The sequence below is a fragment of the Prionailurus viverrinus genome, chromosome D1 (assembly GCF_022837055.1).
Source record: "Prionailurus viverrinus isolate Anna chromosome D1, UM_Priviv_1.0, whole genome shotgun sequence".
NCBI lineage: Eukaryota > Metazoa > Chordata > Mammalia > Carnivora > Felidae > Prionailurus > Prionailurus viverrinus.
Window position 1 is genome coordinate 100,796,870 of NC_062570.1, and position 22,018 is coordinate 100,818,887.

The window sequence follows — 22,018 nt, forward strand, 5'->3', positions numbered from 1 at the left end:
TTTTGAAAAATTACTTTCATGGAAAACCCTCAGTGATTTATATTTAACTCGTTGTTTTTTCATTTCATGCTATTGTAGGCTTTGGGAAACTAGACTAGACAGTGGTAAGGGTTCTAACGCAGTCTCTCCACTGACCACTGCAGCTAAGTAGAGGCTGGATGACCATTTAATGGGCATTGTGAATGGAATGCAATCTTTCATGACACTGGGCACAATGACCTTGTAAGCACATGCTAATTCTCTGATCTGATGCTGGTTTTCATCCCAGAGTTGAAAGACAAGTTCAAGACATTTTCACAGATGATCCTTCAGCAAAAAAAGAATATATATATATATATATATATATATATATATATATATAATGTATATATAATATATATGTATTATGTATAAATAATATATATGTATATATTATGTATATATATACATATATATATGTATATATATATATAATAGCTCTTCAGGTTCAAATCCTGATTCAAACTGTCTTTGGTATGTACCATCACAAATATTACCATGGCACTATAATACTCAAGTGCCTAATCAAACTAGGTTTAGTCATGTTTTCTCGGGTACCTTAAACTGTTTTCCCTCATGACACATGTTGCTCTCAAGGACCCAACCCAGAGTTATGTACAATTACTTTTTCCTCTTACTAAAGAAAGCAATCTGAACATGGGTGAGTGTGCTTCTATACAGGAATATTTCTGAATGTAATTGAATAAAAATATCACTTCAAAAATTGATATTTATTTCTTTTAGTACATAACTGTAATCTGCCTCGCAGTTGGTGGCAGCATAAAGGTGTCATGACACTTTAGTTGTAAAACAATAATTTAGGGACAAGGATCCTGGCCCAGAATTTAGAGGCCTGGCTTCTTGTTTCACCTTGGCAAATAGCATTCTTATTTCTTGTCTTATATTTTCTTGTTATAAATACAGATAGGTGCCTATTTCTTTTCTATTTCATAGGGATACTATGAGATTAAATTTATATGACTGAAATAAATACATTTTACCATCTTTGACTACAATTCAAGAATGGAATTATGTTCATTATTATCATTTTTATCTAATTTCAGAATTGGCATAAGAAAGAACCACTTTGAAGAAGTATTGGAAACTTTAGCTGATATGAGGTGCCAATATTATAATAGGGTTCATAACTATCACCTCATGTACATCTGAAAACAATATTTGAAAATTACCACCATGAATGGCAGACCAATCGAAAAGCAAATATTATGGCTTGAAAGTTTAAAAAATCAGATAGTTATCCGCCTAAATGTTTAATTTTTACAATACCAAATATTCAGACTCTGTATTAAGCTCATTTTTTATCAAGTATACAAATTTATAAATGGTTGACTTAGTTTTCTCCTCTTGTCATGGTATTTTGTATTCATATAGATTCAAGGAAGAAATTAAAAATTAAAGATGAGTGCTATAAAACTGATGTTCAGTTAAGTTCCGTGCAATAATTGGGTTGTTGGCAAGATCTACGGATGATGGTGACATATCCCTGAGGTCTAATTAACCACAGCTAATAAACTTCACAGAATGTGCCTACAGACAGGGTGGATACTTGTGCTTATGAGACTCAAGAGAAAGGTGCCATTTATAAATCAGCAAAGACACTTAATGTAGCTGGGCTAGTGTGTATTTTCAATCTTACAACTTGACTTATTTCTTGGTGAACTACCAGCTGCCTGAGACCCTGGCCATGGAGCTATGTCAGACAATTTCATAGGTGAGATTTTTTTCCCCCCAGAAAATATATAATTATAGAATCTTAGGTTTAAATGGATCTTGTAAATCATAAAATCACCTCTTACCCCCTCCCCTGGTTAATCTGACATTTAAATGTCTTCTGCAGCAGGTCAAACCACAAAAGATGGAATCAACTACAATACTACCAATTTAGAAGTAAAAATATTTTGGGATCTTTTTTTCTTATTTATTTATTTATATGCATATTTAAATTAGTTAGAATCATGTTATATATTCAAATTTGCATCCAGAATTTCCCCCAACTATTATTACAACATAATAATTTTGCTTTGAGATTGTGCAAATGTTTAAACACATCTCTGTTACAAATTACATATTATTCAGAGAGGTGCACTGTATTTTGCTTATCCATTTCTCTAATGTTGGACATTGTATGCAGTTTTTAATTTTCCACAGTTCTTAATAATTGCGTTGAACATATTTGTACATAATGGGTTTTCTCTTTTAAAAATATTGTTATTTGGGTTTTATTCCTAGAAGGAATATTGTAGATTCAAAGAGTACCACCCAAATAATTTCTATTTCTTCATAGCTAGTTATAAATCACTGTTATTAATTACATCTTATTCTTACTTATGTGCACTATTGTCTCTTCTAATCTTCCGGGGAAGTCCACCTCAGAATAAGGGACTACTTGATTTTGCTATGAGGTTGCTACACTTGGTTTTCACATATGAATAAAATTTTCATCTTGGATAATTAAAAAATTAAACTCTTTATCCATTTACCTTTGGAAGGAAAATAAATGTTTTCCTGCAGGGTAAATTTTGCTATATTTATGTTTTCTCCCTTGTTTCATTTGAGAGATTTATGTTCCCACATTTCCTCATTCCATTAATAATGCAAGATCCTGCAAGCAGGAATGATGGGTGATGGATGCTTTGGGGGGATGGGAAGAGAGGGTGCGAGAATGCAGGTAGGAGGAGCATAAAGGAGTGGGGGAGTCTCATGAATGAATGTGCTGCTACTGTTTGGTAATAAAGTGTTGGGGGACGGGTTACTAAAGGCATTTAAACAGGGACACTTTTTATGACTTTATGTTGACAAACACATTTATATACATAAGAAGCGTCCAATAAGTGTTTGTTGAATAAGTGAGCATATAATACACACTTAAAGTAATAGATTTTATATATTTGTGTGTGCATTTTTACATACACACACACACACACACACACACACACACACATATATATATATATACACACACACACATATAACCTATCTTATCTAACAGACTCTGTTCTCCACATGAAATTTTTATTTTTAAAAACTTATCTTTTATTATTATTTTTTAAAGTGTTTATTTTTTGGGGCGCCTGGGTGGCTCAGTCGGTTAAGCATTGGACTTCAGCTCACGTCATGATCTCGGGTTCATGAGTTCCAGCCCTGTGTCAGGCTCTGCACTGACAGCTCAGAGCCTGGAGCCTGCTTCAGATCCTGTGTCTCCCTCTCTCTCTCTCTCTCTCTCTGCTCCTTCCCCACCTGTGTGCTCTCTCTTTCTTTCAAAAATAAATAAATATAAAAAAGTGTTTATTTATTTTGAGAGCGAGAGTGCACATTCAAGTCGGGGAGGGGCAGAGGAAGAGGGAGAGAGAGAATCCCAGGGAGGCTCCACACTGAGGGCAGCACCTGGCATGGAGCCCGAACCCATCACCCTGAGATCCTGACTTGAGCTGAAATCAAGTCAGACACTTAACTGACTTACAGTTGTAAGTTAACTCAGTTGTTACAGTTGTAACTCAGTTGTAACTGAGTTACAATGTATAAGGTCACAGGCAGAGAGGAGGGCTCAGAAGCGTGGGCCACTGAAATGACTTAGTGAAGTCACTTAGGGTTGGAACCCGGAAAATTGCACTCGTGTTTAAAACCCAGGGTTTCCTCAGTACATTACACATCAGGAGCTGCCCTTTGGGTGTTTATAAGCGGCAGGTGGGAGGTGTATGAAGAGACAGGTGGGAGCATTGTGGAGGAAGTAAGAAGGAATGAAAACAAACGCCGAGGCAAGGAGTGCCCAGAACATGCGCTACATTTACAGTGACTGTTTTTGTACCATGAAATTCAGACTACAATCCTTTCATGGATTAATAGGTATCTCTCTTTATCCCTCTGTAGGGAATTCAGGCCCCAGGAGGGTGTTCCTTCTTGAATGGATATCCTCACACCTCCGAACAATGTGACTGAATTTTTTCTCTTGGGACTCACGCAGAATCCACGCTTGCAGAAAATACTCTTCGTGGTCTTTTTGTTCATTTTTCTATTTACTGTGCTTGCCAATCTGCTCGTTGTCATCACCATCTCCCTCAGCCCCACACTTTCCGCTCCCATGTATTTCTTTCTTACTTACTTGTCTTTTATAGATGCCTCCTACACCTCTGTGACCACCCCCAAAATGATCATCGACCTGCTGTATCAGAGGAGAACCATCTCCTTGGGTGGCTGCCTGACTCAGCTCTTTGTGGAGCACTTCCTGGGAGGATCAGAGATCATCCTCCTTATTGTCATGGCCTATGATCGCTATGTGGCCATCTGCAAGCCCCTGCACTACACAACCATCATGCGACAGGGGCTCTGCCGCCTCCTGCTGGTGGTGGCCTGGCTAGGGGGGATCCTGCATGCCGCTGTGCAGACGCTTTTCATGCTCAGCTTGCCCTTCTGTGGTCCCAACGTCATTGACCACTTCATGTGTGATCTCTTCCCTTTGCTGAAACTTGCCTGCAGCGACACCTACAGGTTGGGAATGGTGGTGGCGGCCAACAGTGGGGCCATGTGCTTGCTCATTTTTTCCATGCTACTCCTCTCGTACATAGCCATTCTGAGGTCCCTGAATTCCCACGGCTCCGAAGGACGACACAAAGCCCTCTCAACATGTGGCTCCCACTTTGCCGTAGTTGTACTTTTTTTTGTGCCTTGCATATTCACCTACATGCGTCCTGTGGTCACCTACCCTGTGGATAAGCTGGTGACTGTGTTCTTTGTGATCCTCACTCCCATGTTAAATCCTATCATTTATACAGTGAGAAACACAGAGGTGAAAAATGCCATGAGGAGTCTGTGGAAGAAGAGAGGCTGTTCATAATGCCAAGGAAGTGATGGTATATATAAATAGGGAGGACTATATCTGTCATAAAGTATGAAAGAGAATCAATAAATTTTGCAGATCGCTGACAGAAAAAAAAGTCCCACATACTAACATTTATTAAACACTCAATAGTGGCTAAGCCCTTTGATAGGTGCTTTTGATAGTTTTAAATGTACTTTACCAAAGCTTCAGTGTTCATAGATTCAAGGTATGCAATGGAAAAGACGACTATAAATCCCAAGTTTGGTTACTATAGAGTATGTTTTTCTCCAGAGTCTTACTGTTACTTTACCAAATTTTTCATACATATGTTACTTGGATGAAATCGTTTTTTCCATAGGACTTTTTTTTTTTTTTTTTGCTTCACCTATGGTGAAACAGAAAATAGAAATTCTTAGGTAGATATATGTGGACGGGACAGTTGGGGAGTGAAACTGCTGATATTTTTTAGCCCTATGAATGTACCAAAGGCAAAAGGGAAGACACCCACAAAAGGAAGGGAATAATTCATAACGTAGTTCTAGTTTAGGGTGTTTTTTTTTTTTTGGCACAAAAAATAAGCCAGAAATGTTGAAATTACTCTCAGTTTGGTCTCATCTTTAAAAATACCCTTATGACTCATTGTTTATTCATTTCTTTTTTTAAAATATTCTTTACCATAAAGGAATTTTTTCTTTCTCCTTACCGAAACCTGAGCCACTTGAAACAACAACAGTAAACATTATTTTATTTAACCTTAGCAAAAGGACATATGATTAGGTTCTAAAGCTTTTGCTCGGGAGGTTCTGATACATACATTTATATTAAATGAACACTTTGTTACTTGTCAGGCATATTCAGCTCAGGTGATTTATCCGCATACAAAATCGGTAGTTCCGATCTTACTGTCCTCATTTTACAGAGAAGCAAATTGGTGACAAGAGAGGTTTACTAATTTACTTGCCTCAGGTCACACGGCTACGAGTTTCAGCTGCAACACTTGAACACGGGTCTTCCAGAGCTCAGTCCTACTTTCTTTCAAATAAAACACAGCCGTCTGAAGCATTTATATCTATAGATAAGACATTTTTCTGCAGGTCTTGATGATTCACTTTGTCCTTCAAGAAAGATGGTGTAAAATTGGTTGTAGCCTTGTCTTGCATATAGAGATACGTTTACGCAATAACACTCTTCTGTGCACATGGAATCTGCCGGGTCATTCTCTTTTACTACGCAGCACTTTACGAAACAAAGCTTCTCTGACTGTAAGGCTCCAACTTGTGTTACTTCCCACAGAGGTCCCTTTCTCAAGCTCGCTGGTCATCTGGACTTGCATCTTAATTTGACCACACAGCTAATGACAGAGCATGGTCTATCTTTTCTCGGGGGTGACTGTGTGTCCTAGTTTATGCCTGGCTGTCTCAAATCATAAGGCATAGAACATTTTCCCACGAAGTCGAGGCCTGGAAGATGATATAACAGCGCTTAACCTATTAAAAGGGATCAAGTTTGCAATTGCTGGTGGCAATTAAGCAAAACAGACTCCAGACCAAACAATGTGTGGTTCAGTTTGACAGGAGCCAGGGGTAAGAACAGGGAAAGTATTGAGTAAATGTTTCTACATTGAGACAAAAGGAGAGATTGGAAGAGGGAAGCTACAGCCAATGATTGTGTCTTAGGTCTGTACCACGTGAGAAGATTAAAGAGGCACAGATTATAAATTGTCAACAGCAAACTTGACAGGCATTAAGACCTGAAAGGAGAAATGTAAGATGGTCTAACACTGTCTCCTGTTGTCAGGAGACTGTTGAGGGAGGCTTGCTGGTTTGGGAATAATTTCAAGGAATGTTAAGGTAATCCTTTGCAAAGAATCTCATCATCGAGATTCTCTCATGAAGGCCAAGTGCCGTCTGATTATTTCTGATACTTAAAACAACAGGAGGGAAAGAAGTATATTTACTCTGAAAAATTAATAAGACACATAATGGTCATATCTGTTGTACAAGGAGACTTTGGTTTATGTGGACTTCTAATTCGGTGAGACTATCAGGCAATAAGTGAGGGGAGTGAGCTAACTCTTGTTGAAGACCAACTGTGATGCACACATTTTGATAGTGCTTTATGTGCTGAAAGTCTCTTTATGCAATACGTTTTATTTGATGGATCTTTACACTATTTATGCAAAAAAAAATGCGATTCACTAAGGGTTAAGTGTCAATATCAAGACTTTTAGGCTCTGCCTCCTCTACTCTTCCCACTTCCCACTATTCCTTGCTGGCATGAAGTGAAATAACCAAAACGCAGAACTACTCATTGGCCACATTGTGAAGATTGTCCTTGAGGCATTTTTTTCCCCCTTATTTGGGGGTCACTTTCTTCCCTTCAGCCTTCCCCTGAGCCTGGTTTCCCAGGCTACCTGTACTCTCTTGATTCTTCTTGTGTCCGAGAAAAGCCACTTGATCTCATGTCCACAGATGTATTTCCTTTCATGGACATCGTGAAAAGTGGGATGTAATGGGCTCAGGAAATGAAATTCAAATGGTTGCATTTGAAAGACAGTGAAGGAAGTATGGGCGAGAAAGATATTTGAAAGAAAAACAAGCAATTCAATCGTTGAGGAGACTGATAGTCTGGGCATGAGGGTAGTGCTTTGAAGCACCTAATGTCGTTTCTCTAGGGCTTTTACAATCGCTGTTCCATGTGTGAATATTTATTGCTTGAAAAATGGCTCCAAAGTCAACTGAGTTTAGGAAATTCTCATTTCCTTTATTCAAAAAAAAAAAATACTATTTAATTCCCACAGTGTGCCAGAGAGTTCTGGGGGCTTGGTATAAGACGTTGACTAATACAAACAGGTTGTGTTTGTGTGGAACTTAAATTACAGCGGGGAGCAGATGGTTAATAAGCAAGTGAACAAATGAATGAAAAATGTAATTGTGTTGGTAATAGGTATGATGAAAAACATTATATTAAGGAGGTGGTGCAGAAGAGAAGAACTGGATATAGATGTGTGTACTTGTTTGTAGCACAACTAGAATTTCAGTCACACTCACATTTAACCACATTATTTACCTTCACCCATTTCTTTATGTTTTCATTTTATTATTATTATTTTTTTTTTGAGAGGGAGAAAGAACATTTGCGTATGAGTGGGGGAGGGGCAGAGAGAAACAGAATCTTAACAGGCTCCACACCCAGCATGGAACCCAACGCGGGGCTCAATCTCATGACCCTGAGATCATGACCTGAGCCAAATTCAAGACTCAGATGCTTACCTGACTGAGCCACCCAGGGGCCCCCCCACCTTTCTTTTTGTAAGTAAGCTTTTTCATATGCTTTTGCAAAGGGTAAAGTATTCTTCGTTCAGGTAAAAACAATTTCTTGGGGAATAAAAATATCTTACTGTTTTTATATATAAAGCACAGATATACATAAAGTACATACATGGATAATATATCTGTGGTGTTAAATTTTTAGTGAGGGTAATTAGAATGTCTACAACAGTGACTTAGGAGGGCAGTAACGAAAAATAAAAAGATTGAGAAGCTTCCCCTAACCTACATATCAAAGTGGTTAGGTAAGAACATGAAGTGATTCTAAGATGTTAGTAAAAATAATCCAAGTGCGGAAGGTGGCCCATCACCTTTGTGAGTCATACTCAATAAAACTGAGAGACTCTTCCTTTTCTGGAGACTTCCTCAGGAGACTGTTGTATTCTGTGTACTATGTTGTAAATGTAGCATATTGATATTTTTCATTATTGAAGGTGGAAAAAGAATGAAGGCTATCATTCCAAATATTTCTAAATTGAAAACATGTTATTTGAGAGTACTATTGTTATGGAGTGAGAAAGAATTGAGTCCTTTTTTTCTGGCTGAGGTACATTGTTTAAAATCCTTAATAATGGCAACTGTTCTGCAGTTAGGTGTGACAATTTTAATAATAGTCTTAAAAGATGAAGGGGACACCAGACTAAGTAGTGGAAAAACTTGGTTCCAGGATTTGCTAGGTGTGTTGGTTTTTCTTCGTCTAGGTTACTAGGCAGATGGATGGTTGTGTGACCATTCTGTTACTGAAGTACTGAAGAAGAGTGGTTACATTGGGAGCAGATAATTGAATGGTTAATACCAGGATCTGGGGTTGTGTTTGTGGAGCATTAGCCTGGCCTGTCTCCAGTGAAGTTCTGCCCCGGAGAAAAACAGATCCTTGTAGGGGTGGATAGGAATTCACTGGTACGGTGATTAGCTCCCCAGTCAGTAGAGACACAGCCTCAAGGGGATGCTGTGGAATGATACAAGTCTGCACACTTGGAAATTCTGTGCCATTGGAAAATGGTGCTCTGCCCTCTTAGCCCAAGACTATTACCCAAAGGAGAACATCTTATTAATAGTGTTTCTTCTAAGATGTGGATTGGAAACTCTTTACAAATTAAGCTCAAAATACAGCCAAGTTCCATGAATGATTTTGTAAATAGCTTAGCTGTCTTTTTTTTTTTTTTTAATTTGGCAACCTTTTTTATTTAGATGAAGTTTCTCTGCCATCTACAAGGGTTGTTTCCTATTTAAATTCTTGGACACTTAGAGCATCTGTTGTAAATCTTTCATCCAAAATCATGAGAAGCTCTGGTCCTATAGAAATAGCTCCCCATGAAATGATCAGACGATGTGTCTGCAGTGCGTGTCCTGATTTACTTGCCTGTATGCTTTGATCTGCTCAATGGAAACTCTAATAGGTCATGATTTGTAGCTATTTTGTAGATGAAAGTTCATGTAAGTACATCCTGGATGGGGCCAGAACTTTGGTTACCCTGACATTATCCTGGAGAATTTACTTGTACAATCTCTGCCTTCTACCTTCTGGAACCATCGGGTAACTGGCTTTTGGAGGTCACAAGGATGACATCAGGTCGAGCACTGAAGGTGACTTCAACAAGTTACTTGAGTATTAAACATGTTCTTCTTAATTTGAACTACTTTGAAATTGTTGAACTAATTGAACCACTTTATACACATATACAATAATACTTAAAATGTGTCAGTAGTTCAACGGTTTTGTCTCTAGACGCAAATTTGTGGCTTCAGAATGGAGAGCCTTAACCTATCAACACTTTTGATTGGATTTGCTTTAATCTCTTTTAGCAAATTATCAAAATGTAAGTGTCTGCCTAATCCAAGTCATGAGATTAGTAACTATGAGAGTGTATTTATGTTTTAGGGATGTGCTCTTAGGAAGGGGAGGAACAGGAATAGCTGGTAAGTGTAGGATGCTTTTAGAGAGATTTTTATGTTTCCTTTTTTTCATGCAACTCTGTGTGTGTGTGTGTGTGTGTGCACATGAAAACACATATATATGTATATATTACACATGTTTCTGCTTTCTTCTTATGCCAACTGCTTTTAGCCTTGATTTTCCAATAACCTTTGAGAACGAATTTACATGGTGCTTTATTCCCGATTTAGTTTAATGATACTTCAAATGTTTGGTTTCATTTTTTTCCAATGTTTATTTTTGAGAGACAGAGAGAGAGAGAGAGAGAGCGCGCGCACCAGTGGGGGAAGGGCAGAGAGAGGGAGACACAGAATCTGAAGAAGGCTCCAGGCTGTGAGCAGTCAGCACAGAGCTTGACGCGGGGCTCGAACCATGAGACCATGACCTGAGCCGAAGTCGGATGCTTAACCTACTGAGTCACCCAGGCACCCTGTTTGGCTTTCAGTTTTCATGTAAAGATGAATTAGATTTAAAAAATATATTTATATAAAACATATATTTATATAAGCACATACACATTTATATGTGAGCAGCTCTGTCCACTGCAGGGTGTTAGTGTTGGTGCTGAAGGTGATGCTGATATGATTTGCTCGGGGATGGGGTCGTGAAATCAAGAAAGCTTCTCCCGGGATTCAGCCCCCTCCCACTGGAAACATCCCTAGAGAACATTAAGTTTTGTATCTACAATGGTATAGTAATTTCCAACCCATAGAGGTGCTATTGTAGATAATTCCTTCTCCACTCATCTTGCAAGGAAAGCAAAATGAATTAGGAAGACTTGCTGACAAAAATAATCCTTTTAAAGCTCTTAATTAGAGACATTCTACTGATGATGCATATGTTCTGGGTACAGATATTCTGAGAAATACGGGGCTATTGATTGCTCGTTAAAAAGGACAACTCAGGGACATCCATAAACGCATTTCTTGTGGTCCAGGATTTTACTGAAGAAATTATTCAGCTCCATAAGACATTCACACACTTAGAAACATGAATCAGCCATAACTTGGATTCAAATACAGGTTCTATCATTTATTAACTGTATAGCCTTACACAAGTTAATTATTCTGCTTTTTCTCAGCCATAAAATTTGTCTAAACAGAGCCAGATGGGAGAATTAAATGAGAAAACATGTATTACGTACTAGCAAAATATGTGGTATGCAGCACATGCTAAATTATTACTATTATTTTGATATTTTGTGTATAGACTATATATTTCTACATCGATATCACAGTGCATATAGGGGACCCTGGGTGGCTCAGTCAGCTGAGCATCTGACTTCAGCTCAGGTCATGATCTCGCGGTTTGTGAGTTTGAGCTCTGCATCTGGCTCTGTGCTGGCAGGTCAGAGCCTGGAGCCTGCTTCGGATTCTGTGTCTCCCTCTCTTTCTGCCCCTCCCCTGCTCATGCTCTGTCTCTCCCTCTCTCTCAAAAATAAACATTAAAAAAAATTAAAAAAAATTTACATAGTAAATTTACTTTAGCTTCATCTGGAGACCAATAATATATTTATTGTTTAAGTCATTGATGAAATTCGATGAATGAATTATTAAATGTGAATTAAAGTAATGTATGATTTTTTACCTTATCATTTGGTTAATATAATCAAGATTGATAATATTCAGTGTGAGTAAAACGGTGGGAAAAACTACTGTTTCATACACTGTTGATGAGAATGAAAGATACTTCAGGATTCTGAGAGAACAGTTACAGAAGCAATCGAAATTCAACATATGCATAGTTTTTGATCCGGTGATGGCATTACTAGGAATTTCTCCAATCAGGAAGTATTCAACCAGGAAACATTAAAACCAGAAAGTAAAAATGTCAGTAAAGTGACGTCCAGTGCATCATTGTGTATAGGACAGAATACTAGAAATAGCATAAATGTCAAGCAAAAACAAATTGGTTATATGAATTATAGTACAACCATAAAATAGAATCACATGCAGAAGTTAAAATGTAGGAAAATTCATAACTGTTGACAAGTAATGCCCAGTTAAATTAAAATTTCAAGAATATTATGATATTTTATATACTTTTATATAGAGCAAAACCCATAAATGTGCACATAGAATATTCCTGCATACAAATGCACATCTGAAAAGAGTGAACTACACTATCAATAAAGGGTCCAGTAGGGCTTATGCTTGGGAGTGGTCCTTTGACTTTCAGCTTTCTAACACTCTACCTCTCCATACGAAATATTTTCCAAGGGCTATATCTTACTTTTGTGATTTATAAAACTTAAACTGAGCATTTAGTAGAAGTATATGGATACTTCTAATAAAATCTAATATCATTTACTAGAAGCCTGTGTAAACACGTGATCCAAAGGCAGAGGATCTGTTTTAAAATAGTTTGTGGTCAGTATCCTTCTCCTCATTCTAGGAAAAGAAATAGAGATCCTGATCTAAGCCCTTTTTACATTTATAAAATCATTTAATCCTTACAACGACCTTTTGGAATAGGTAACATTACCTTCCCACTTTATAGAAAATGGAACTGAGGCACAGAGAAGTTGTCTGGCCTATTTTATGTACTCAGAGGTGAGAACTGACTGTAGTGTGGAAAATCAGGAATTTTACATAGGTCTTTAAGTTCTTACTCCCTACTCCCAATTGAACTCCAGTTTAGCTAGGCACACCTACTCAAGGTATCTCATAACTCAGTTAGTAGGGGTGTATGTGACTAACTTTTATGAGACATCAAAAATATCACAAGCATTATAATAAATATTTAACAAACATCTACACTATAATGTAATTTAATATTTTATCCCATTTTAATATTTATAAATGTAAATATCAAAACCTAAACTATAATGCTAGGAACTTACTATGTTTAATACAACTCTGAAAAAAACCCCGTGATTTAAAGACCATGTGTAACTTCTGGTTGATTACATCCCTGGCAGGTCCAGAATGAAATGTAGGTTTTTGTGATGTCAGAGTTCACATATTTTGGCTATGTACATTATGTTTTTCCTTTCTTCATGCCTTGCTCATGCTGTTCTCTTTCCTGTTGACTTTCTTTATTAAAAACTTAGAAGTTTCTAAATTCTCATGTCAAGGCTTAAATCACTTAATCTTCTTTGAAATCTATAGATCATACTGATAATTTCCCTTCTGGAACTTACATTGTACATGCATCATTTCAGGAGTGCTCATTCTGTTTCCTTCTTTACAGGTAGGGCACCTCCTCTATCCCTCACAGTTTTGGACATGTTATGGAATGAGAAATATGTACTGTCTAGGTAATCATTAGAGAATTGAAGCAATGCAGTTTTTCACTTCTTTGTATGAATGGTCTTTTTGCCAACGTATTTCATAGGAACACTGGAAAAAGAAGGCATTATTACAAAGAGGATCTGAAGGCGGTGGTTCAACACTAAAGTGCAAATCCAAGGTAGGCCTCCACTCTTGGGATTGGCTAATGTATGCCTAGGAGTAGAAATGAGAAAGCTGAAAGATGGGATATATGAGCTTAGATGCCAGAAGGATAGCCTGGCTCTGACAATGGCACTCTCTCATTTCTGGAGGCAAGACGGGCACCAGTATTGTTTGGGCATTTTCCTTGGATACTATTTTCCTTGGTTGAATCCAGTTTCATGGATTTAATTAAATTTAATTAAATGACTAGAGTGTACACAGCACAGCATTAGACATTTGTGGAAATAGAATAAATTAGCTATCCTTAAGCATCCACATAGGGAGATAACACTGACATGAAATTTTTAAAAAATTGGCCAGGAATACAGCTGAATTGCCACTGATATGTACCCTAGCTGGATATTGTAGCAAATATCCAGAATGATGGTGGTGAAGGGGACATTTGGGAAGAAATGAGGCAGGAAGGAAGAATAATAATGGGTTTGTTGATAATAGATGGCATGGGCAGAAGATAGGAGCTTATAGGAACAGAAAATAGTCGTGAATATTTTGTTAGTGCTCCCCAAACATTCTCATGCCTGGTACTTCCTTCGGTGCTTCAGAAAGCATTGTGAGGCAGGGTATGGAATTCTTAGAGAGGCTGCAGAGATGGTGGTTAGTATCCTGTGCCATGGACTTGGTCACAGACATATGAAAAGTGTACAACTTCTCTAAGCCTTAACCACTGCATCAGAAAACCAGGGTAATACAGGTTCCTGTCTCCTATGGCTTTTGTGGGAATTAAAAGAAAAAAATCAGGGGCGCCTGGGTGGCTCAGTTGGTTGGGCGTCTGACTCCAGCTCAGGTCATGATCTCACGGTTCGTGAGTTCAAGCCCCGCGTCGGGCTCTGTGCTGACAGCTCAGAGCCTGGAGCCTGCTTCGGATTCTGTGTCTCCCTCTCTCTCTGCCCCTTTAACGGCTAATTACATTATTTTCTTTTTGCAAGGTTGAAGGTTGTCCAGTCCATGAGTGCCAGGAGTGGGACAGAGAGCTTAGTCTGCTCGCTCTGAACCCACGGCCTCTCCCACCAGACTGGACAGACTGACATGTGTGTTCTGGCAGTAAGAGATGGCTTTGACCGCTGTGCGAAGGAGGCATACAAAAAATGAGGTTGATTAGTATGGGGCGAGGCCTTGAGTGTCATACCGAGTGTGTATTAGTGGTCAGAAAAGAACTATAACAAATTTATAGATTTTAAGACAGAAGGGGCATGAGTCTCTATTCTAGTGTATTATGCTTTAAAATATTTTAAGTCCTGAGATGGCTCAAAGGGCATCTTACTTGGAAGTGGGAACATTTAAGGCAGGTAGGAGTGAAGCTTCTGTGCTTGAGAGGGACAGAGTCCCTGAACTGGCTCCTTTGAGCCCCTAGCATTCCACTCATCTACCACAGCTGCCTCCTTCTCCAGATGAGGAAACGGAGGCCCAGAGTGGTGAGAATGTGATGACACATCTTCAGAGATAAGAGGGATAATTTGGAATGAAACCCGGCTAGCCTGATTCTGAGACTATGTTCCTTCTACACTATTAGGGCTATTATAGGACTTTTAAAGTTCTGAGGTGGAGATTGGGGTTAGCCCATACTGTAGATTGGGGTTAGCCCATATTGCAGATTGGGGTTAGCCTATCCTGGAGATTGGGGTTAGCCTATATTGCAGATTGGGGTTAGCCTATCTTGGAGATTGGAGTTAGCCCATACTGTAGATTGCAAACAGTGCCTTGGCAACTGTGTACCTTGTTTAGTAAAAGGAATAATATTAGGAATGTGTCTTTGGGGATTTAGAGGAATCTTAGAGAACCTTATTTATATTCCCCACAGGTCTCTAACATATTCCTATCAAGTGGCAGACAGCCTCTGCTTAGGTAGTCATAGCAAAGAGAAGTTTACTACTGGAACAGTGCTTTTATCATATCATTTAGTGGCAGTGACACTTGTATATAGCTGACTGAGGCCACTGTTCACTCCTTCAGTGGCATAGTGTAACGGTTAAGAGCTCATGTCTCAAAATGAGATTATATGGATTCATAATCCTCACTCATTTTAGATGAGACGCTTACTGACTCCAAACATCAGTTTCCTCATCCTCAAGATGGGATTTATGATAGCCTCCAACTCATGTGATATGAAAAATAATTGCAATAATGCATGTAACAGACTAAGTGTACCTTGCTGGTACATAGTGAGTAAAAAAAAAATAAATGAATTGTTTTATTGATATTTTGGTTGTTCTTTAAAATTCTTTGTTTCGCCTGGGGCACTCCTTCACAAGGAAAAATGGAAGGAATGATTTATACGAGTTCAGGCTCACGTGCAGGGGTGATATCAGCTAAGTGGGATCGGGGTCTTCCTTGGGCAGAGAAAGAGGCACAGTTTTGTTTTCTTTAGTCAGCATATCTGGAAAATCATTAGAGTCTTGGAATGTTAGTGACAGTTAATTAGTTGTAATTTCTAGTTTCAGGATTGGATTATATATATAATTAGAACACGTTCTTTATGGTAAAATTGTCATCAAATTTGTTGTTGAATTTTACTGTAGGATTTATTTAGTAAGATGAGCACAGGAAGCATAAATTCATCTCACTGGTTTGTGATGATAGCGAAATTATATCATGAAGCAAATGTCTCTACCATATCGAGAACTTGATAGACTCTTAAGAGAAGTGACATTGCTTGCCATTGCTATTGATTTTGATCGAGGAAAAGCCGGATTTGAATTTGGTTTCAATGTTTTCCAAATTTTTTTTTCAACGTTTTTTATTTATTTTTGGGACAGAGAGAGACAGGGCATGAATGGGGGAGGGGCAGAGAGAGAGGGAGACAGAATCGGAAACAGGCTCCAGGCTCTGAGCCGTCAGCCCAGAGCCTGACACGGGGCTCGAACTCACGGACCGTGAGATCGTGACCTGGCTGAAGTCGGACGCTTAACCGACTGCGCCACCCAGGCGCCCCCGGTTTCAATGTTTTCTAACGGTGGGAACTTAGTGTCTTATTTTTCTACTCTTTGAAGCCTCTGTATCTTATCTCTAAAATGTAGAAAATGTCTCATAGGGTATTCCACTGCCTGAGACATATTCACAATACGTAATAATAATCCAGTTTGAGAAGATAACATGTACATGGAAAGAGTATAGCTTTTAATAAGTGGGGAGTCCTTGGGATATGACCTAGCTGGTAGGCTGTTCAACTTAGATCATTCTAAGTGCTCACTGCATATGTGGAAGAAGTGAAGGAGAATTTATGTGTTCTTGGTTGTTGGGTGTGTCTAGTGATAAATGAGTGTTAGCTTCTGGCTTGAAGTTACCAAAAATCAGAGGCTGAGAGAAGGCTTGTATGTAGGTGGTTTATTCTGGAGGCAGTGAATGGGGAGAGTGAAATAGGGGAGAAAGGCAAGTTAATCCAAGATTGTGGTTAAACTGGTTACCATTTATTCTCTGGCTTCTATTTATGAATGGTCTAGGATTTCTTTCAAGTATGTTAATCTCTTCATATTTCCAGGTAGGAGTATGTGCCAGAACGATGAAGTGGGGTTTTCCAAGTATCTCAAGCAACACATATGGGGACAGGAAACAACAGATGTACTGGGGAGTGAAGGTGTTGGGGGAGGGATCAGTAGGATGGAGCTCTTGTCAGGCTATACTGTTAGCAGCTGGTTGCTGTGTCAGTGGCTGGAGCAAAAAGTAGGTCAAGAAGGTATAAGACACAGTGAAAAAATTGTCCAGCACACTCAATGATTACTAATTCAAAATAGTATTCTTTTGTAGATTTTCCAGCTCAGTGTGGTGTGCTTATCTCAGCCCAAAGTAAATGGAGAATCCAAACAATGCAACTGAATTCATTCTTTTGGGTATCACAGAGAACCCAGAGCTGCGGAAAATGCTCTCTGCTGTGTTTCTAATCCTGTACGTGTCCACGGTTTTGGGGAACCTACTCATGGTGGTAACCGTGATCACAAGTCAGAGCCTGAGATCACCTATGTATTTTTTCCTCACTTCCTTGTCCTTCATGGATGCCACCTACTGTTCTGTCATTGCCCCCAAGATGATCGTGGACTCCTTCTCCGAGAGAACTACCATCTCCTTTGAAGGCTGCATGACCCAACTCTTTGCGGAGCATTTCTTTGGTGGTGTGGGGGTCATCCTTCTCGTCGTGATGGCCTATGACCACTACGTGGCCATCTGTAAGCCCCTGCACTACCCGAGCATCATGAACCCTCGGGTGTGCCGCCTGCTGCTGGGAGGCGCCTGCGTGGGGGGGTTTATCCACGCAGCAATACAGCTTCTCTTCATGTATCAAATACCCTTCTGTGGTCCCAATGTCATCGATCACTTCATGTGTGACTTGTTCCCATTGCTGAAACTCGCCTGCATGGACACCCACGCCCTGGGTCTCTTAGTCATCCTCAACAGTGGGGTGATGTGTATGACCATCTTCCTTATCCTCGTGGCCTCCTACGTGGTCATCCTCTGCTCCCTGAAGTCTTGCAGCTCTGCGGGGCGGCGCAAAGCCCTGTCGACCTGTGGCTCCCACCTCACTGTGGTCGTCTTGTTCTTCGTGCCCTGCATTTTCCTGTACGTGCGGCCTGTGGCCACTTACCCCATAGACAAAGCAATGGCTGTGTCCTTTACCATTGTTGCACCCATGTTAAACCCCCTGATCTACACCTTGAGGAATGCGGAGGTGAAAAATGCCATGAGGAAATTGTGGGTCAAGAAGGTAGAAGACACTTCTATACAAGAAGGTATAAGAAACAAACAACCCTGGGGTGTCACTAATTTGTATGCAAAGGGCAAATCTTTCCTTCAAGGACAATGAGGTTTTGTCCCTCCACCATTCATCCCAATCCATTGGGCACATGGCAGCCAATGGCATCTTTTAATATGCAAATCACACTAAGACACTACAATCACCCTATTTCCCACCTCTCCAGTACATTTTATACTCCATCACTTTTCTTACTAGAGTCTGGCCACTCTTTTCTTTTTTCTTTTAAACCTGTTTTTTTTTTTTCTTTTTAAACAATTCAAGCCTGATTTTCAATAATTCAAGTCTTGGTTCAGGGCTTTTGTTTGTTCTTATTCTGTTCACTGCTGGACTTCTCTTTTCCAGAGATTTCGCTTGGTGGGCTCCACCTCATTTTTTCCATCTTCGGATGAACTCCCACATCCTTAGATAAGTCTGTCCTGATGATTTTCCCTAGTCATTCTTCCCTCAGTTACCTCTTCATTCCTGGATTCACTTTACATTTCTTGACCTTGCCTCATGTCAAGAAGGAAGAAAAAGCCCATGAAAGCATAATAACTTGCTCTCTAAAAAATTTAGGATGATAATTTTTCTATTTTAATTATAGAATTAAAGAACTGGAAAGGTCGTAACGATATCCCTAGCCTTACATATTTGTAACGTGTATGGTAATTTTCCCCGTATCAAAAGCAGGTCCAAAACCTACATCTTCTCTTACAAAGGTGAGAGCTGTTCTTACCATTTGTGCTGAAATTATTACCTGTCAGTTAGATTTCACAAATTCCTTCTCATATCTGCCCTATGGGTTCCCCAAATTAATTCACGTTAAATACCTTTGCTCATTAAACATATTTCTTAGGAGCTCAGTGCCTGACTTTTTAAACCCTAACATCTGAAACAAATATTGATCTTACTACTTTTTTATAGGGATTTGCTGTTACTAGTGTAGTTTGTAAATTTCATATGATTATGTAAAATTGAAATATGATAAAATATGAAAATTCAATATTATTCATGATGCAAAGGCATAGCAAAATAGGGTAAAATGGTGCTTTAATTTGAAAAAGAGTATATGCCTAAAAAGCCCTTGCAAGCATCACATTTTGGGGGAAACATTAGATGGACTTTCTTCCTGTTTCATTGAGAAAAATTAAGACATCAGAATACTTCCACAGACTTGTGACTATACCTACCAATCTGTCAGCACCTGTTCAATCATATGCTACCTTCTTACTCCACTAAATACATTATCTGTGTTCCTGCCTGAAGGCAACCAATCTGTGCTCTGGACTTCAACTCCTTATCACTTACATAAAGGCATCTCTTTTTTCATTTCCCTTACGAATGGATCCTTTGCATCAGCAAAGAGGCAGTCTGATATCTTTCATTTTTAAAATAAAATATTCCCTTGATCTCATTTCCTTTATCAAGTACTACTCTGTTTCATTGTCTCTTTGTAGCAAAACTTAAGCGATTCTGTAATGCCTGTTTCCCATTTCTCCCTTTCCAATCTCTTTACATCTTTTTCAGGCATACTTCAGGACCTAACACTAAAAATGCTCTTTTCAAGATCACCAGTGACATCTGTGTCACTCATTGAATAGGCTTTCCTCATTTCTCATCTTATGGACTCCATCACTGAATCCAATCTTCCATGACATATTTTCCCTACTTGACCTTGACTCCCAAATTACTACCTCCAGCTCAGGCTTCTCTCCGGAGGCTGAGATCTGGAAACCCAACCTCCTTCATGGCATTTCCTCTTGAATGACTAATAGATTCTTTTCCCACCTCTAAATCTACTCTGTTCACAATATTCTATATTTCAGCTGGTGGCATAGTTGGTCTCTCTTTCTCATACCCCCATTTATCAGGAAATTCTGTTGGCTCTATCTTCAATACATACTCCAAATTCACCCACTTGTGATCTCTTTTGGACCTGTTTTCTAGTTCCTAGCCACTTCCATCTTTCACCTGAATATTTGCAATTCTCACCCACTCTTCTCACTTCTTTCTTGTCATTCTCTGCCCTATTGCTCTATTGTCAACACAACACGCAGAAATATCCTTAAACCCAGAAGTCAGATAATAGCCACACCTTTATTCAATACTCTGAAATGACTCTTGATCTCACTCAGGTTAAAAGCTAAAACCTTTTGCAATTACTAACAATCAAGTGGACATAATCTGACTGCCCTCTTATTACTCTCAACTCCTCCCTTATGACTAAACCCTCGCTGACTCCTCTGGTTACTCTGGCACCTCTCTGTTCCTCTTACTGGTCATTTACATTCTTGCTGCAGGGTCTTTATGTAGGCTATTCTCTCTGCCCAAAATACTTTCTCCCAGTCGTCTGCATGACTAACTCACTTTATGCTCCCAGACGGGAAGAACTTCTATTTTTAATTTAATAATAATATTTAGATAATACATAGACCTGGGCAAGCAAGGCTTCTGGTCTTCATTCCACACTTGGAAATGTCTTCTGTGAAGTTTTCTAGGTTCTCTAGTGTCTGGAACTGGGTAGTGTCTTCTGGTGGGGTACTCCAGCCTGGACCTGATTGCATGGGTCTCATCCTTGTTTCCTCCTTTGGGGTGCTCTTTGGCTCTCTGTGCTGCACATGGCACCAACCAGATGCCCTGGAAACTCTGGATTCTATACTGTACTGTACTATACTATGTTATGAAGTATCCTAGGTTTTATGCCCAGGACCTTGGTTCCAGGAGGGCATTATGTCAAGCAAGAGGCATTATTCCAACATACAGAGGTTCTGGAGAGAATAAGAAGAGATAGATTCTGGATATGAAGAGGAGGACAGATGTTTACGCATCAGGAAGAATCTTTCTGTGTCTAACTGGACAATAAACAAATCCAAAGTACCTCTTTCTACCCTGAATTCTAGAATTCTGTCAATACTTCACTATATCTAATACTGACCTGTGAATCTTGTAATATACTTTTGAATCAAATTATTATTATTATTATTATTATTATTATTTTTGTTATTATTACAGTAAAACCTTGGACTCCGAGTAACTTGTTCTACCAGTGTTCCACAAGATGAGCAAACATTTTTAGGAAATTTTAATCTGATAAACGAACGATATCTTGCAATATGAGTAGCACGTGACACCAAATATCACATGGCCACAACTGAGCCAACGGTTCTTGAAATTCACTTTGATATACGACAACTGCTTTGGATCATAAACGTGTTTCTGGAATGAATTATGCTCACAAATCAAGGTTTTACTCTATTATTATTATTATTTCATAAGAGTGTTTACCTAGGCAGGGGTCCTGTAAAAAAATATTTGGCTGCTCTGCGCACCCTAGATGAGACCCTGATTTTATTTATTTATTTTTTTAAATTTTTTTTTTCAACATTTTTAATTTATTTTTGGGACAGAGAGAAACAGAGCATGAATGGGGGAGGGGCAGAGAGAGAGGGAGACACAGAATCGGAAACAGGCTCCAGGCTCTGAGCCATCAGCCCAGAGCCTGACGCGGGGCTCGAACTCACGGACCGCGAGATCGAGACCTGGCTGAAGTCGGATGCTTAACCGACTGCGCCACCCAGGCACCCCGAGACCCTGATTTTAGAGACACCAATTTCTGTGATGAAGTAATAACACTCCTGCAAAAGAATGAGGAAGTGCATCTTTGTGGAAATTGATAAACTAACATTAAAATTTGTGTGTATGTGTAGCTATGTTTGAACA

At 39.1% G+C, this 22,018-nt stretch overlaps 2 protein-coding genes across 2 annotated transcripts; both read left to right on the forward strand.

The window, feature by feature from the left end:
• Window positions 1-3,940: 3,940 nt before the first annotated feature.
• LOC125146542 (olfactory receptor 140-like) lies at window positions 3,941-4,870 on the forward strand. Its single transcript, XM_047823253.1, has one exon. It carries the CDS (start codon window positions 3,941-3,943, stop codon window positions 4,868-4,870), a length of 930 nt encoding a protein of 309 aa, XP_047679209.1.
• A 12,489-nt stretch (window positions 4,871-17,359) lies between these two features.
• Window positions 17,360-18,367, forward strand: LOC125176746 (olfactory receptor 4C6-like). The gene has a single exon (XM_047878548.1). It carries the CDS (start codon window positions 17,360-17,362, stop codon window positions 18,365-18,367), a length of 1,008 nt encoding a protein of 335 aa, XP_047734504.1.
• The last annotated feature ends 3,651 nt before the right edge of the window (window positions 18,368-22,018 follow it).